Here is a 16910-nt window from a genome sequence, read left to right on the forward strand (position 1 = left end):
CATCGCACTAATGAATCTTGACTCGAAATCAAATCAAATCAAACCAAATCGAATTTATTCAAGAAATCTGTGTACTAGGTACTCGAGAGAACAGCATGAGTTAGTACATATATCTAATAAATAGTAAATCGCAGATTGATTATAATATCTGTAATCTATAATCTGTAATCTATAATCTGCAATTTGAATATTCATTTCTTTCTTTCTTTCTTTCTTTTCTTTTAACTCGTTGATAGCTTGGCTGTGTAGGATTTTGTTTTGTATTGTACTATATCGTATCATATCCTACATTCAAGGTTCTCATAAGCGATTTCTCACTTCACAAACTTATTTTGCTTCGCGTCATCTCGCTTCATTTCGCTTCGCTTTATATGGTATTGTGCTGTGTTGTATTATGATGTATTGAATTTTGTATCTAGATAGGTAGGTAGGTAGGTATACAAGCCTAGTAGCAATTCATCATTCATCCCTTTATAGTATATCATTTATGATTTATAATTCAAAACCACACGGTTCACGCATGTGCATCTTCGTCTTTCAAGATTTACATTAGCGGTAAGGTTTCGGGATTTGTGTGTGTGGATTTATTGGGATGGATGGATGGATGGATTTATTACTCTTTTTGGGGGGTTGGTTTTTGTTTGGATGGATTGTGGATTTTGGATTTTGGATTCTGGAGTGAGTGGAGAGGGGTTGGAGAGGTGTTGAGATTGCTGTTGAGATTGTATTGGTGTTGAGATTGGTGTAGATACTGTAACGAGTGAGTGAATGGATTAATGTGCTTTCTAGTTACTGTATGGCTGTTTTTTGTGTTTTGTATTCCAAGGTCAGTTGTTGAGTTTGGTTTTTGTTATGTTTTTTGTCGTGATTGTGATTGTTATTCACTGATGTGTTTTTGTGATTATCTGTACAGGTATGTCATCCATACTGTTTTGAGATTTACGTATGAGTTTATTTGAATGCATTCACACTTTTTGGTTCCATTTTCGCCTGGAGTGATTGGAGATGGCGTTGGAATCAATGTAGGTACTGTAGCGAGCGAGTAAATGAATGCTTTTTTCAGCCGCTGTATAGCTATGGTTGATATTAGTTGCTGTTCTTGTTGTTATTCACTGATGTGTTTCTATAATTACGTTATCATGCTGTATCAAGATATACGGATTCGCTCTCGTATCTTCTCTCTCCTTTCTACAACGATTATCACGCCGTAGCAAGTAAGTTAGCCTCAACTCTAATCACTGCACAGCTGCGGTTTATATCAGTCGTCTATTATTATTATGATCATTATTATTATTATTCACTGACATATTTCTGTAATCACCTATTTCAGTACGTCATCCATGCTGTATCAAGAAGTATCGATTTCCTCTCATATCTTCTCTCTCCTCTTTACATTACCTCAATTTCATCTAGAATGATTGACACGCCGTAGTAAGTAAATCAGTCGCAACTCCAATCACTGTACGGCTATGTTTTGGTGATTAATTATCTACATCTCATATACCCAGATATAGACAACACAGATGGTCATCGATAAATTTACTGTACAGTAATACCGGACTTGGGGATTCACGGATACAATCGGTTCTCTCTATTTCATTTTGTATAGATATATACGGCTGTTCTTAAGGGTTTTTGTAAGGTAGAACCGTATAGCCGTAGGAAAGATAGTGTTTTGTTTGGGAACGGAAGGTATATAAGTTTCGGAGTTGACGTTGTGTTGAAAAGCATATTCGGAGTTTGGATTTCATTCTAAATCTACTCATCTTCATCTTCATCCTCATATCCAAGATCATCTATCAATCAAATACAACATCTCACGACTTCAACACTCTTGAGAAACTTCTAGATACCTTGAAACACACATACATCAAGAATCTAAAACATCACTCGACAAATTGATTAAGGAAATACAAAATACCTATCTACATTCAATCCAACATCCAACATCTTCTAAATATCATCTCTCAACACATCATGGCGAATCCGGAAACCCCACGACAAAATCCCCGGATTCCTTTCGAGCAGAAGGATATTTCCGAACCATCGTTTCCAACATCACCGACACCAAGACCAAGGCCATTAAACACAAACCCCAGTTTCACACTCCATAATCCACCTCCCCAACCCTCTTCCTCATCCTCCTCCACCCAATCCTTACCATCTTCACGCTCTTACTCTAGCGCTCCCAACAGCCCCACCCCTCCCTCGAATCTCACCTCCAAAATGCGCAATCTATGGAATACCTCTCATAGCAAATCCTTCCTCTCGAATCTGAACATGGGTCTTGCGACGAACTTCCCCCTGAAGAATTTAAACCTTCATTCGAAGAAAAGTGTATCTGTTGCGCGTGCGGATGAAGGAGTTGGGAATGGGACTGGGTCTGGGAGAGATGAGTATCGTGATCATATCATTCATGCCGATCATACAAACTACTTCAATCACTCAAATCAGACGAATGATATTTCAGCCGCAACTCCCATCCCCAAATTGTCTAGTCCCAATGGTAAACCAGCAAAACCCTTGGCCTATCGTGCTGTAGGAGATATAGATACAAATCCACTTTTTGGACCATCGACACAACATGCGGAATATCTTATTTCGAGAGTAGAGGGGCAGTTTATGGGCCCAGATACGCCGCCGATGGGATCGCCTTTTGGAGAGGTATTGGGTGGGGGTTTGTTGTTTGGGCTTGGGAGCGGGAGTGGGAGATATGGTGATGAGCGGATCAAGGGAGCTTATGAGAATGAGAATGAGGGGGTTGAAGATTTGAGAGGTACAGGGGATAGAAATCAGGGAGGTGTCAAGAGCAGAAGTGGAAGAGGAAGAGAGAAAATGATCCCAAAGAAGCAGAATCAGAAGACCTGGAAATCTATACATCAATCTTGTAAGGAGATGCTGGATAGTATGCATCTTTCGAAATGCGATAGCGAGGTCACTAAAGCTACGGGACAGGAGAATGGCAATAGGCTTGTGGGAGCAGAGGATTACATGGGTATAGTTAATGATGAAGATGACGACGAGGGGGATGAGACCGAAAACGATAATACGGAGAAGTACGATAGATTTGACGTATTTACTGACGCGCACTCAGGTCCCAGCTGTGGTAAATATTGGGAAAAAGATCAACATCATCATAGATTGATTCATACTGAGTCTCAGGACTCGATGGTGGAGATTTATACTTCTTCGCCTATTTCTACTTCTCCGTCTTCCTTTTCTTCTTCTTTTTCTCGTTTCGCGTCGAGGAGAAAACAGGGCCAGCAGAAGACGCAAGTGCAAATGCAAAATTTACTCGGCAAGCCGCAACCACAGGAAAAATCCTCAACTGAGATTGCTCCCGTGTTCTCATCGAATTCCTCTCTAGAGAAGAGAAGCGCAATTGCAGCAAATTCCAACCCAGACAACCGTCACGATTCTTCCGACAAAGATACAAACCTCGAAAGCCAAAACCAAGCGAATCGAGAAACAGATATCGAAGATACCCTCGATGAATTTATTCTCACGCCCAGAAAACCCCTCCAAGAAAGTGATTTCGCCTACATGCACATGCGACCCAAGCCCAGAACAAATCCCGATGCTACCACTGGAAATCCACTCAGCACAATGTCCGAAAATGGAAATGCAAATGGGAATATATATCGATATCGCTATCCCAACGACAGAGAAGATGATGATAACGAAGACGCGAGATCCTCGCTCGATATGGAAGATTCTCTCTACGATGATGACGAGAAACCCACACCTAAATTCAAATTGCGAATGCCGCGTGCGGAGGCGGAGTATCCGGATTTTGCGACTATGATGGATAGGGATAGAGATACGAATACGGATACATATCCATCTACTCCTACTCTACAAACACAAATACAAACAGCATACTCCTGGTCTCAGAAATACGAGTTTGATGCAGATGCGGCACTGGAGGCTTCACTCCCTTCGTTGACTCGTCTTCAGTATGAGTATCAACTTCAATGTTTGTCTGGATCGCAAGGCTCGATTTTATCTTAAGTGGTTGTTCATTTCTCACTTTCTGATTCTTAAAGTTGGTTCTAGAGAATGGGTTATTTTCGATGCCTTTTGCTTCGTCTTCCCTTCGCTTCTTCAGTTGTCGATGCGATGGGAATCAAGAAATCAGGTAGCCGTGGATGAAAATAGGAGATGAGGGAGTCAGGGGCGTGTAATATGAAATGATAAGATGTTGAGGAATATCTACTAAGATCAATCCCACCTCCACTCTCTCCCTCTCTCACACACAAAAAAGGCTAGGAAAACACCCCAGCACATTAAGCGAGATTTCTATTCCTATTTCTCATCATCAGGAAACTCCCTTCAAAGGAAAAGCCTATAAATATGAATACTCCCATATCCACAAAGAATACATTATAGTTGCCGAAGAAGGAAAAAAGGGACCTATAGATACCTAGATAGTTCAATACAAATATAGATATTAAATCTCCTCTACCAAAAAAATTGAAACTTGAAACTTAAGATTTGAATATCAGCCCCCTCCAGAGAAGGAATCACATTCCCCTCCATGAATATCACGCAAAATGTATGATTTACCCCCTGCTCTACTATACTCTCCGCCACTGCTCCCAAATTAGTCATCCAATCACTCAATCAATAAATCAATCTCCAAACCCCTCAGGCCAACACCAATATAAAATCCGTAAAATCATTTACTCGCATCACATCACAACACATCATCAAAAATTAATATTTTTCCTTTCTCACTTCACTTCACTTCACTTCGATTCAATTCGATTCGATTTATCGTTTACACATATATATATATATGTATATACTCCCATTCCCATCTATCTGTCTATCGATCTATCCATTCCAATACACTATATACCCACCCATTCACTCCCTTACTCACTCCCCTCACTCCTTTTCACTCCCCATCTCCAATCCACCTGCACCACCCCAATTTATCAACCATAAAATTTATCATAAAAAACAGTGGTGAAAAGACAAACGGGTAAAAAGTAAACGCTCAACGCCTTAAGCTATGCAAACATATATCCACCTCTCACTGCATTTTTCTCCCTTCCTTTCCTTCCCTCCCTCCTATAACACACAAATAAACAAATACAAGCAAGAAGGAAACATATGCTCATCTCAATCCCCTCATATTACAAACAAAGTGAACAAGTGAACAGAAGAAAGATCAAAGTCCATCTATCTTCCAATTCCAATTCCAATAAAACTCCTCCCTCCATACGCCTCTCATCCCCCAACCAGAGTACCTATATATCCAATACCTAACTCATATCAGACCCTTCTCCTTTTCCTTTTGGTATGCTCAAGTCCGCAACTCCATACATAATCCTTTACAATGGATGTATTCTTCTTCTCCTCAATATATGCACACCCCTCTCAACCTCTACTTCGCGCTCTTACTACTTCTCCTCATAGTAAAACTCCTCCTGATACTCTCTCCCCACGCCGAATTATCCAATACCTCCAAGACGTTCTCCGCAGACACCGCACTATTCCTTCTGCTACTTGCCGTGCTATTAATTGCACTCCCATCACCAGCTCCTATACCCACCCCTTCAAACGAAAATGCCGATCCATGCGGCCCATGCGCTTTCAGCGGACTCAAAGTTGGACTCACTGCAGAGCTTACAGAAGGGAATGAAGTATTTAAACCCAGTCCAATATCCGCATCCGTTCCTCTTCTCTGTCTAAGTGGTGTCCCATCAAGTCCATGGGTAATAAACGAATTTCTTGAATCCGTAATATCTGTTGGTGAAAGTAAAGCTCCGCTTCCTGAAGCTGTTGATCTATGTTTCTGGGTAGATGAATCTTCGTCGTCGACGTAAACTTCTGGGCCCAATTGAGGAATATCCGTCATGCGGCCAGACCTTTTTCTTTCCATGTGTTTGCGGAATCTTCGGGACCAGTACCTGTGTTTGTCAGTAAAATTGATACATATGCGCGAATGGAAATTTCAAAAACTTACATGGTATCGAAGAAACCAACCACAATTCGTCTTCGGACTTCTTCTTCCACTCTTTGAAGACGTGCACGGCGACGTAAAAATTCTTCAAGTCTATATAAATCATTAGTTAAAGCACCAAAACATCATTCAAATAACTTACTTTAAGCTCTTATTATCACTGATAACATTGTAATGAGCTAAAACCATCAATACTGTGGTAAATGAAATACCCCGATCTGGATCTGCCGAGACTAAAACCTCTTCATAGAAAAGATTAAATCTCGCTCTATCTCTTCTGACTCTACCGGCATCAATTTGAGAAATCCTTTCATTCAATCTCTTCAAATCAATACCATTAGAAGCGCTGGGGCTTGAGATAGAATTCATTCTACCACTGGTTGGTTCCGTTTGTATATCTTCGAGAATTCTGCGAACCGAATCTTCATGTGAATATACACGCATCTCAAAGACACCAGAGAGTTCACCCAGAAGTCTTGGAAAATGTTCCTTTTCGATGAATCCTGTACCATCCGGATCTAATGTAGCCCAAGCCTCTTTAAAGCGTCTGATCTCATCACGACTAACTTTAGATAAGCCATTGGATCGCTGAAAGACATAACTGAAACTCTCGTAGATGAGTGAGACAAATAAACTAGTGAAGATATACATGCTCACGATGTTCCACGAAATAAACAATACTCGAGCCCATGTAGGGCTTCCGCAGTCGCTATCAAAGAAATTGGCACCTTGAGTACAGAATGGAGGTGTGATAGTCGCATAATCTTCCATGATTTGATTCCAACCCTCTCCACAAGACATACGAAATAGCATCATAAGCGTTTTCGGTACTGTTCGCATGTTGAGATTGTCGGTTTCTTGTTCACCAAATCGAGTGAGTCCAAAGGTTTGAGTCATAGCGATAGCAAAGACCATGAACAGGACAAACCAAGTTGCCAACAAATTTCCAATGGCTGTCAAACTAGCAGCTGCAGTTTTGAATAGCTGATCCAGAGCATCATTTCGGGGAATCAAGAGTAGAACGATAGAAACAAGAAATAATTTGTGTAGTTGAACATAAACTTGAGATTTAAAGTTGGTGAGAAGAAGGATTGTCGTAACGAGTGTACCGAAGACTGCAAGAATCGAGAAAACATCCCATGAACTTCGTTGAAATCGAGCCCAGCTCAGACCAGTTATACGAACAAGAATGTTGAGTATATAAAAAACTGTGCAAGCCAAGAATATATAATCTCTAGTTCTATCCCACCAATCTGGTTCGGGGTAAAATTCCACTAACAATAGGATGAGATGGAAGACGAGAGTTAGGGTCATAGCTGAATGCCACTTTCCATGCTTTCGAGTGGCTCTTTTGTAACACCAGTCTTTCCACCAACGTGGATCTTTCTGGGACGGTCGTTTAGATGGAGAAACCTGCCTTAGAAGTTTACGCAATTCCACCCAAGATCTTTGATCAGATGTCAAGAATGCGATCCCAGTTTGTTCCGTGTAATTTCGCATAAACACAGAGATGAACAAAGTAAGGATGAAGACCGTGGCAAGAAGGTTGAAAAGGACGAAGAAGACTGCATTGAACTCGCGCGATGTAGGATCACCCGGGTTAAGACCATGACCAGTAATGGACATTGACTGAAACATTACGTCGACCCAACCTTCTTGGGATACGATCTGGAAAAGGATGAATAAGGAGCCTCCGAAATTATCGAAATCGTACCAGGGGTTTCCAACTTGTCTAGGTGAAACAATGTTCCAATCGCCACTGAACGGTTGACTGTAGAATTCACCAGAACAGTCGGTCAAATTAGTGATGTCGCCATCATTGCACGCCTCCAACTGGCCGTTGAAAAGGTTTACCCCATATATTGCAAACGGGATTAAGAGGGACATAGAAACGAAGGCCGCCTGTTAGCATGTTAGCAGAAGCATTAAATAACACAATAAAAAGATGTCGTACCGAAAGAACTTTAAATCCACCAACAAGAATCACAGAGTGGAATGTATTTCTTGCACTATCACTGACATTGAGCAATCGGAGAGCTCGCAAGGCTTTGAAAGCTCCAACTGCTCGTGCAATTGCTCCATCGTCCATCAATGAAGTGGTGACGTTGATCCATAAGGTGATAAGCACTAGACCATCTATGAAGCCCCATGTACTTCTATAGTATGCGTTTGGAGTCCAGAAGAACCCATCTGCAATGACTTTTATGAGAGCTTCGACGGTAAAAATGACCCCAAAGACGAAATCGCAAAAGACGAACCAATTATTCGCAGTTGACTTATCAGGATTGGTTATGAAGTATTCTCTTTGGTATAGAGGTGTGGTTATACATGCCAACAAGACCATTGCGACAATGCAAAGGTACAGAAATGCCGAAAAGCCATACCAGATGGTCAAATCAGGCTCAACACCATCAAAACGTTCATTTCCACGCCCAGGCCCTACGCATCTTTGACAAAGCCTTCTGATAGGGCTATTAGGTTTAAAAATGAACAAGGCGTTATTGTAAGATGGGTGTTTTGCCAAGTATTCACGCTGTGCTTTCTTGCGCTGAGATGAGGCTGAGACAGCTTCTTTTGCCATTGCCCTGGTACCTTTAGAGTCATCGGTCTTGAGAGAAAATGATATGTTGGAATAGAAGGGATTTGGTTCCCTGTTCCAGATTTTAGACACGAAATTGCCCCAGACGGAGGATAAGTATCCAGGCTTCACACCAGCTGCCTCCGCAGCCGCGTTTTCTGCATTGTGTTCGTGTTGTCCCGGAACAATTTCATCATCGAGAAAGTCCTTAACAACCGCATCTTTTAATAACATCTCCATCGTTGCCGGCCCATAATCGAGGGGGTCTTTTTTCGCTTTGGAGCGACCGAACCGAACGATGGACGATAACGCGAGATTGCTAGAAGAGGTATCGACCTCTTTCCTGGTCAGGAAAGCCTTCACTTGTTGCATGCGTTTTTCGTCCTCTGAAACATCGAAATTTTCTTGAATGACAGCTATGAACATGTTCACCAGAATAAAATTGGCGAGAATAAACCATCCAATGAAGAATGCTGCGCCGATCCAAGCAGTGTTTCGTGCCTTATCAATGCCGGTAACATTATAAAGAAGTGTAGTCCAATTTTCGCTCGAGAGAATTTGATATAAACCCAAGAAAGAATTGAACATCGTAGAGAAATTGACTTGTATATATTCTCCAGAGTCATCATGTGACGGGATCTCGCCGCGAAACAGCTGGACTGCGAATATTGCAACTAAGAAAGTGATAAGAAAGACGAATAGTACAAGATTTCCAATACCACTTGCATTTCCCAATACCAGCATGATCAAGGATCGCGTTATTTCGACACCCATGACAACCCGGTAGATTCTGAGAATCTGGAACGCGGTAAGCCAGGCATAAGGTTGACCTGAATTTCGAATAGGTGGCAATAAAATCACTGTGGTAATAATCGCAAGTCCCAAGTCAAATAAATTCCTCTTGTGCTTGTGGAAATCCCGCCAATCAGAGGCAAATCGCAAACCGATGTCAATTAACAACAAAAATGTTACCGCCACCTCCGAAAGATCGATGAATCTTGAGCGAGAGTCCGTCATATTGGAACTCCGGAAAGCTTGAGCTATAAGATCATAGACAATAATAGCGATCCAGAGCCAATATGTTTTGTCGTACATCTGCTTTAGCTTGCTCACCTGTCGTGGCATGTTTACATTTGGATCAGGGCGATCATCATCAGCATGGGCAGCGAATGCACTTGTTTTGCCTTCTCCTCTGATAACCTGAAAAGATGAAGTAATGACGGCTATCAGCAAGTTCATAAGCCAAAGCATCATGATAACAATTCCTCCTGCAAAGAAGATTGCAGCGGCGAGATAGTCTGAGTCTGTGGTGTAATACATGAGATCTGTAAACGTGTTACCTGTCATAATAACGAACACGAGTTCCAAAGACTGCGCAATGTTATCAAAACTGATAGTTCCATTGAAAGGAAGTTGATCAGGAGGCAGTTGAAGACAATAAGATCCCTCGGGGCACAAGTAACCTTTGGAAGAAGTGGCTCCAAAGACTAAAGGGTAGAAAGGATTGTTCCCATCGGTTGATTTCATCCAGGGATCATGAGACGAGTTGTCCTTGTTGAACTGTCCTCCGCAGTATTGGTTGCTATTGACGAATGCTGTATTTTGCGCATTTTCGATGTCATCAGGGTCGATCCATACGCATTGACGATCAAGACTTCCTTTGAAACTTTGTATACCGATGATAGCAAACAACAGCCAGAAGAATCCAATAAGAAAAGAAACATTGAGTAGCAATGGAGTCGCTTTTTTCAAACTTCGAAGAATTATCTAGATGCAATGTTAGAAGTGCACATGAAAGCGAAAGCAACGTAAGGCTTACAGCAGTACCGTTTGTAAGGGCAAGTAATCGAAGAATACGTAAACAACTTAACATGCGAAATAGGTAAAGATGATAGCCATTCTCTACTCCAAGAAAACTGATGGCAAACGCTGCCCAGTAAGATACGACTGCGACGAAATCGAGTCGATTGAAAGAATGTCTGAGAAAAGCTCTCCTAGCTAGTTGCAATCGCTGGGCTTGCTCGACAGTGCTGGTCATTGCTTGCATTTGAGCGAAGGTATTGACGATAGGCATTTGTGTATTGGTGGTTTCCTCGGAAGACGTTGTTTGGGCTCTTCTGACGGATGATTTTCGCTGAGGTGCAAATATAGAGCGGTACTTGTCCACGATTGCTGCTCTGGCTCCACGTTGTCGGTCTATTGTACTGTATTCGGCTGCATTAATAATGAAACCGGACACAATAACACGTGCAATCACTTCCAGCGTGAAAATTATAAAGAGGCCCAGTAGAGCCCAGTCGGTTTTGGAGCCCCATCCCGGGCGTCGAGGGTGAGTATAAACAGAAGGAGCCGCATCTATCGCAAGGAGAATTGTTTGTACGACAATCAATATGAGGATTGCTGGTTCAGTGATAGGATAAACCAGGAAATCACAAAGTTTTAACCGAAGCTTGTTTTCCGGTGAAAATATTCCTAGTGTTTTTCCTCTGAGAGGGTTAGGGGGATTCTGTGCCTGCCATTGATCCGTTCCAGGTCCATCCAAAGTCCTTGACGGGGGTTTTTCAAATGGAGGAAACATCGTATTGGGCCGATAAGCTGTATCTTCGACATTTGGTTCGTAAGATCTCCGTGAAGGGAAAAATGGCTCCTCAATACTGTGCGCTTGTCTCCTAGCGCTTTCTTCGATGACCTCGGCTTCACCACTCAGATTAACCACACGTTGCGACATAGCCCTCATCATCGACCCAGCTCTGGAAAGAGCCCCCGCAGTAGATGGAGATCTAGATCTGCGTCCACTGGGCGACAGGTTAGCTCCATAACTTTGCGACCTTGACCTTGTACCATATGATGAGTAACCTGCTTCCGCATTCGGAAGATCATCACCTAGTCTAGACCCTCTATAGTTTGAACTTGGTGAGTTGAAATTGATAGATTGAAAGCTAGACCTGTCATGTCGTTGCCCATCTGGAGTAGTGGGTTGTGTCCCGCTCATGGGTTGCAGATGGTTCGAATCCGTCAAAGGTATCTGGTCAGAATCGGAGGGAAAATATGAATTGTCATTATCTCCCATGTCCCCATACGAGTGCGCATACGGCGTGAGAGAGTGTTGAGATCCAAAAGACATGGACCTTTCTCGCGGAGCATGAGATAAACTGATATCCGGTACATTTAGACCAGCAAATCCCATTGCTGCTTGAAAATCTGCAGGGTTTCCCACAGGCGATGTAGGGGTTTCTATTTCATCTTCGTGCCTTTCTCCGATAGTAGATTGTAGTGTCAGAGGTGTCGCTGAGCCGCCTATTCGATCTGGTCTTCCCCCTGGACTGGGAGAAGAATCCCCTAGCCGTTCATACCCAGTACCAGCATTTAAACTTCCCGTCGGACGAAGACCTCCCCCTGCCAAAAGACTCCTCCCTCGTGTGTGCCGCCGCGATCCATCTCCCACATCTGCAGAATCAGGTGGCCGTGTTAGATCTCGTAAAGGTATCGATTGAGGAGGGCTCGATAAATTATTGGAACCATTGGTGTTATTTGGAGGCATTATGCCTAATCTCAGTATTCAGAAAGCCAGCCAACTATCCCTATATATTTTCGAGTGTGCCGTTGCAAAAATGTGTAATCGCAATCGCAACGTAGTAGTTTGCAAGATTTCCCCAGGGACCAACGCGTGGAGCGGATCGTTCTAATCTTCAAGTCGTCATCATAATCGCTAGGATCGTATCGTTTTATTTTTCAATTCGTTGGCAAAGTGGAAGATCTTAGATTTCGTGTTCCTCGATTACGTTGTATATTTTGAATTATTCTGTTTTCTCGAATATCACAGATTGCGGTTGACTTTTTGAAATGGCTTTCTGTAACCAATTCCTTACACGAGCTTCAGTTGCACTTGTGCTACAAACGGTAAGGTTCGGATGTGACAGGGTAATGTACTATTTTAAAACAAGGCTATTGTGGCTGAGAAAAAGGTACGGGGCTGAGAGGGGAGGGTGGTTAAGCATTTGGAAGAAAGTGCGGATGTCCTCTGATTGCGAATAAGATTGTAATAAAGAGACACTCGTATTAGAATGTTCGGGGTCTATAGAAGAAGGGATAGAAGTATATCGTGGTATCGTCGTATTCACATTGCCGACTAGGTCAACTGCTTTGAAACATATGAGACAAAGTTACATGTGATATCTGCCCAGCAAATATGCGGCACAGACATCCAGATAATGCACATTAAGTCTCCATACCTAGAACAAATTTGGAGAGAGACACAGAGATGTATATGCAGTACATGGATAATATAAATCAATGATCAATAAATGAACCAATGTTGCTCGACTTGAACGGCATTCGGCAACAGGTGAATATAAATGCAGTGGAAGTGGCTAATGCACATGGAAAGAACGGTAACTTTATTATCACGTGATGATCTTGAGACATGATCGTCGCTGCTAAATTTCGGTTCCTCCGGCACCTGTCAGAAGTATTATTTATTTACATAATTCTCATCAGCCTTTCAGCCTTATTTCGCCCCATATTTCATACATTAACAATCTAATGTGTGAGAATCATTCTGACGTGTTATGAAACGATGGAATAGATGTACATCGAGCTACATTAGACGAACTCGCATGTGTTTCCCATCAATTGGTCTCCCTTCTTCTTTCACAACCCTCCTCCTTCACGCTCCTCTCATTCACGGATACCCAATTGCTCCTCTCTTCAATTCCAAATCAACAGCAAAGTCAAAAATTGTGCTGCTGTAAACCCAATCAGAATCTTCATTTGCAGATCATATCTTTGTCCAAAGCCCTTCTGTATCCGATTTCTCAAAGGTTATTCCAGAGAAGAAATTGCTGAAATTGCTGAAGTAGATGATAAGATATTGTTAAGTTGGGTATTGTTAAGAATTCTAGGGAGGTGGGCGGAAAGATGGTTATTGAGAGCTGTGGTTACGGATGCTAATCCGAGTGTGCTTCATGTCATGCGAAATTGACACCATTACGCCAGAAATTGATACTTTTAATCATCGTCTCAATATTGTCTCCTGAACTTTTAGCTCTCAATCATCCAAGTCACTGTCTTTGCGACTAGGAATTTCTCTATACTGAGAATAGTATTGAATCTACCCCAACCACTTTTCTTCATACCTCCCATTGGTAAAGCAGGTTCATCTCGAACACTCACAGTATTGATGTGAACAGCTCTACAGTTCAAAATCATTAGCAATCGTCTCACCAGGGTGAGGATCTGACATAAAACTTACCCAGACTCTAATTGCTTTGCAATAGCGAAACCTTTTCATAAATTTCGAGTAAACACAGCTGATGATAGCCCATACTCAGTATTGTTTGCCATTGCTATCGCCTCCTCATCAAACTTAATTCTACGCTACAACGATTTCCCAAAAGGTTTACAATATGCCACCTTAATACTTGTGGGATTCCCGAGCAAGCTTATCTTTTCACTTCACGTTGTGGCCATTCTTCAAAGTCAATAAGCAAGAATGGATAATAGAAGTTTCATTCTGCTCGATATGGATGACGAGATTTCTGAGTATGTTTTCTTCTATCCTTGTTGGCTTGGTGACAAGTGTCTTCGACGACTCAGGGATTGACACGGAAAGATAAATCCCCAGTTTGAGATATAGACTCTACTCTTATAAACAACTATTGTTGTATCCGTTCATCTATCATGGGGTTATTCTACTTTATAGAAAGCGCAATTGCAAGTCACCAATTGCGCTCATTCTTTAGCATTTTCTGATGCCCATCATTACAACAATGGTCCCATCAATTTCAAAAGCCCTATAGGGCTCTGCTCTTATGTTCCCCCTCCTCCGTCATCCATTCACCCCATAACTTAAGCAATCCCTCCACCCGTTCCATTAGCCCACTTCTCCGCCCACCCCTTCACATCCTCGAAACTTCTACAAACCCTCTCACTCCCCCACCCTGTTGTATCATCCGTAACTGGATCAACATACTCCAAATTAGTATCTGCTGCACACATTATCGCACGTCGCAAATAATCAAAGCAATGTTTTTGATGCGCAGTCTCTATATGTGTATGTGCCGCCTTTTGCTCAAGGAATGAGTCGATAGGTGCACCGGCTGCGCGCGCGATTTGATAGTGTAGATCGTAGTAGGAGGTGCGGAGGCCGTGCTGAAGAAGTGTTAATCTAGTTATGAAATTGGAATAGGGGAAGAGATGAGAGAAGTGAAAAACGGAGGTAAGGGAACAGGCAAAATACCAGACAATGCAATTGATGAAATACCGAGACACTTTTTACAATTGGTGCTATCTCGGGTCGATAAATAAATCCTCTGCCCACTACAAAGTTGTCAGTACAATTCAATTGAATGCCGAAAGAATATGTAAATAGACACTAACCCGGCATTAAAGATCCCCAAGCGGCTTCCGATTCTGGCGTCGGTTTCATAGAAAATGTAGTATTAGGATACCAAGTTTCTTTCATTGATCCTGGAGGTGCTATATCTCTCATCAGCAAATTTTCAATTCTTAAGCCCCAAACCACTCATCCACTCCTCACGATTCACCAACAGCAAAACCAAGATCATCATCATGAAAAGAACCCAAAAACTTACCCAATAACCCCCACCTCCTTTCCCCCCTCGGAAACCTCCTTCCAACCGCTGTCCCCATCCCAAAAAACACCAGAGACAAAAATGCAACTATAAGTATCTGCACCCATCCCCGATTCCGCAGTGGAACCCGACTCGTCTCTCCTCTTTTTATCGGTACATAGGTGCCATTCTTATGACTATTATTATACGTATCAACCCCTTTTTCCCCCGGGCGTATTTCTTCGTAGCCGGCAAGACCGCGTGGCATTTTTCTACGTGGTTTCAGACGTACTGCCCTAGTTTGTATTGAAGTCTTGCTCTCAAGGAGTCGTTTGATTTGTATCTCTGAGCTTGGAACGACACGGCGATTTCTTACTTATTTCTAGCAGTTGGATGTGCGGTTGATTGCGGATTCTTGATCGCTTCAATATCTCATTCTAACTTCCACCTACAAGTCCAGATCGTGATATCGTGATGTTGTGATGGGATCTTGGCAAGTTGATTACTAGGTGTGGTAGATTTTAAGTGATACATGTGGATTTTCTTGGCAAGTGTAGAGAATGGGGATAAAGAGTTGTTTTTGGGTGGGTAGATTACTTGTTGATGGATTTTAATTCTCACAAAGGGAGATTTGGTATTGTTTCCTAATAGAGGGATCAATAGGATGCCTGGAAGAAGGATAGACTTGTTTAGTGGGATGGAGAATATTAGTATAAAGTTTAAGTTGGCTGTTTGATTCTGATTATTGATAAGACAGATTATTGTGATTGGGGTAGTTGAGGCTCGGTAATATTAATATGGGGAAAGGGGTAACCATCTGGTGCTACTTTACTATCATGAGCAGAACGGCCCATTCATCCACGTGTTATAACCTGAGGTTCTTGACAAAGTCCAGCAGTACATACAAGTTGTACCAACATTTCATCACTCAAGTCAAATTGAACATACTATGATATAATTTCAGACACAAAAAATCTCATACAGAAATATCCGCAATGTAAAGTATAAGTAACGCATGTAGCAAAACACAAGAGAATCTCGCATATCATCTAGAACTCTCGTATCGCTATCAGACGCTAGCTGATATTTACCAGAATATCTCTCTCTCTCCATCTATTCATCCTCGGAATATACCAACGTGGACGACTCATGCAAAACTTCACCATCCAGATCTCCTCGCATCGCTAATCTTCCTACCACGCTTCAAAATATCACCCGTACGTACTCAAACTTGCCTCTCAATAAACTCCCTACCTTTTCTTTATCCATTCTTTATCTCAACCCAGTGACTGCTCCTTACCCATAAATCTGACTGGCCTGTCCCCATTCCGAAACAAAGAATGACAGGCTCAGAGAACATTTGTTGCATATCTGAATTTGAGCGCGGATTCGCAGACATGAGATCCCAATAAATCCAGTGACTTTTTCTTGACTATTGATCTAATTGGTCACCCGCCATTTCCAAAACAAAGAATCAGGAGTTGAGAAAAAAGTTTTGTTGCATATCTGAATTGACCGCGGATTCGCAAACATGGAAATGGACAAAGACATATAAGTACAGAGTGTACCTAATCCACGCCGTATTAATCGCCTCCAACTAGGTACTTCGTCGTATCATCCATCATCATGCTCGTATCTGATGAAGATTTCTGGTTTCGCCTCTTGATTAGCTGGAGCATTTCGCAGATTGCGCAGTTCGCAAATTACGATCTGTAATAACCATAACGGAAAATTCCACAATCTACTACTCATCCCTATCCTCTCTCACAAAGAAAGTATTATCTGTATC

General features: G+C 42.1%; 4 protein-coding genes across 4 annotated transcripts; 1 reads left to right on the forward strand and 3 right to left on the reverse strand.

Annotated features, from left to right (window-relative positions):
* Nucleotides 1-1977: 1977 nt before the first annotated feature.
* Nucleotides 1978-4011, forward strand: Bfra_010091 (uncharacterized protein; the record flags this gene model as incomplete). Its single annotated transcript, XM_037340425.1, has 1 exon — nucleotides 1978-4011. The coding sequence occupies one exon, from the start codon at nucleotides 1978-1980 to the stop codon at nucleotides 4009-4011; it is 2034 nt and encodes a 677-aa protein (XP_037188893.1).
* Nucleotides 4012-5392: 1381 nt separating this feature from the next.
* On the reverse strand, nucleotides 5393-12090 carry Bfra_010092 (putative ion transporter protein; the record flags this gene model as incomplete). Its single annotated transcript, XM_037340426.1, has 5 exons — nucleotides 5393-5918; nucleotides 5975-6064; nucleotides 6114-7873; nucleotides 7926-10316; nucleotides 10369-12090. The coding sequence occupies 5 exons, from the start codon at nucleotides 12088-12090 to the stop codon at nucleotides 5393-5395; spliced, it is 6489 nt and encodes a 2162-aa protein (XP_037188894.1).
* A 1499-nt stretch (nucleotides 12091-13589) lies between these two features.
* On the reverse strand, nucleotides 13590-14283 carry Bfra_010093 (putative aldehyde dehydrogenase family protein; the record flags this gene model as incomplete). The annotated part of the gene is made up of 3 exons (XM_037340427.1): nucleotides 13590-13740; nucleotides 13801-13831; nucleotides 14271-14283. The coding sequence occupies 3 exons, from the start codon at nucleotides 14281-14283 to the stop codon at nucleotides 13590-13592; spliced, it is 195 nt and encodes a 64-aa protein (XP_037188895.1).
* Nucleotides 14284-14396: 113 nt separating this feature from the next.
* On the reverse strand, nucleotides 14397-15389 carry Bfra_010094 (uncharacterized protein; the record flags this gene model as incomplete). Its single annotated transcript, XM_037340428.1, has 4 exons — nucleotides 14397-14699; nucleotides 14812-14867; nucleotides 14928-15026; nucleotides 15143-15389. 4 exons carry the CDS (start codon nucleotides 15387-15389, stop codon nucleotides 14397-14399), a joined length of 705 nt encoding a protein of 234 aa, XP_037188896.1.
* Nucleotides 15390-16910: the final 1521 nt, after the last annotated feature.

This window comes from Botrytis fragariae, assembly GCF_013461495.1.
Source record: "Botrytis fragariae strain BVB16 chromosome Unknown tig00000186, whole genome shotgun sequence".
NCBI classification, from domain to species: Eukaryota; Fungi; Ascomycota; class Leotiomycetes; order Helotiales; family Sclerotiniaceae; genus Botrytis; species Botrytis fragariae.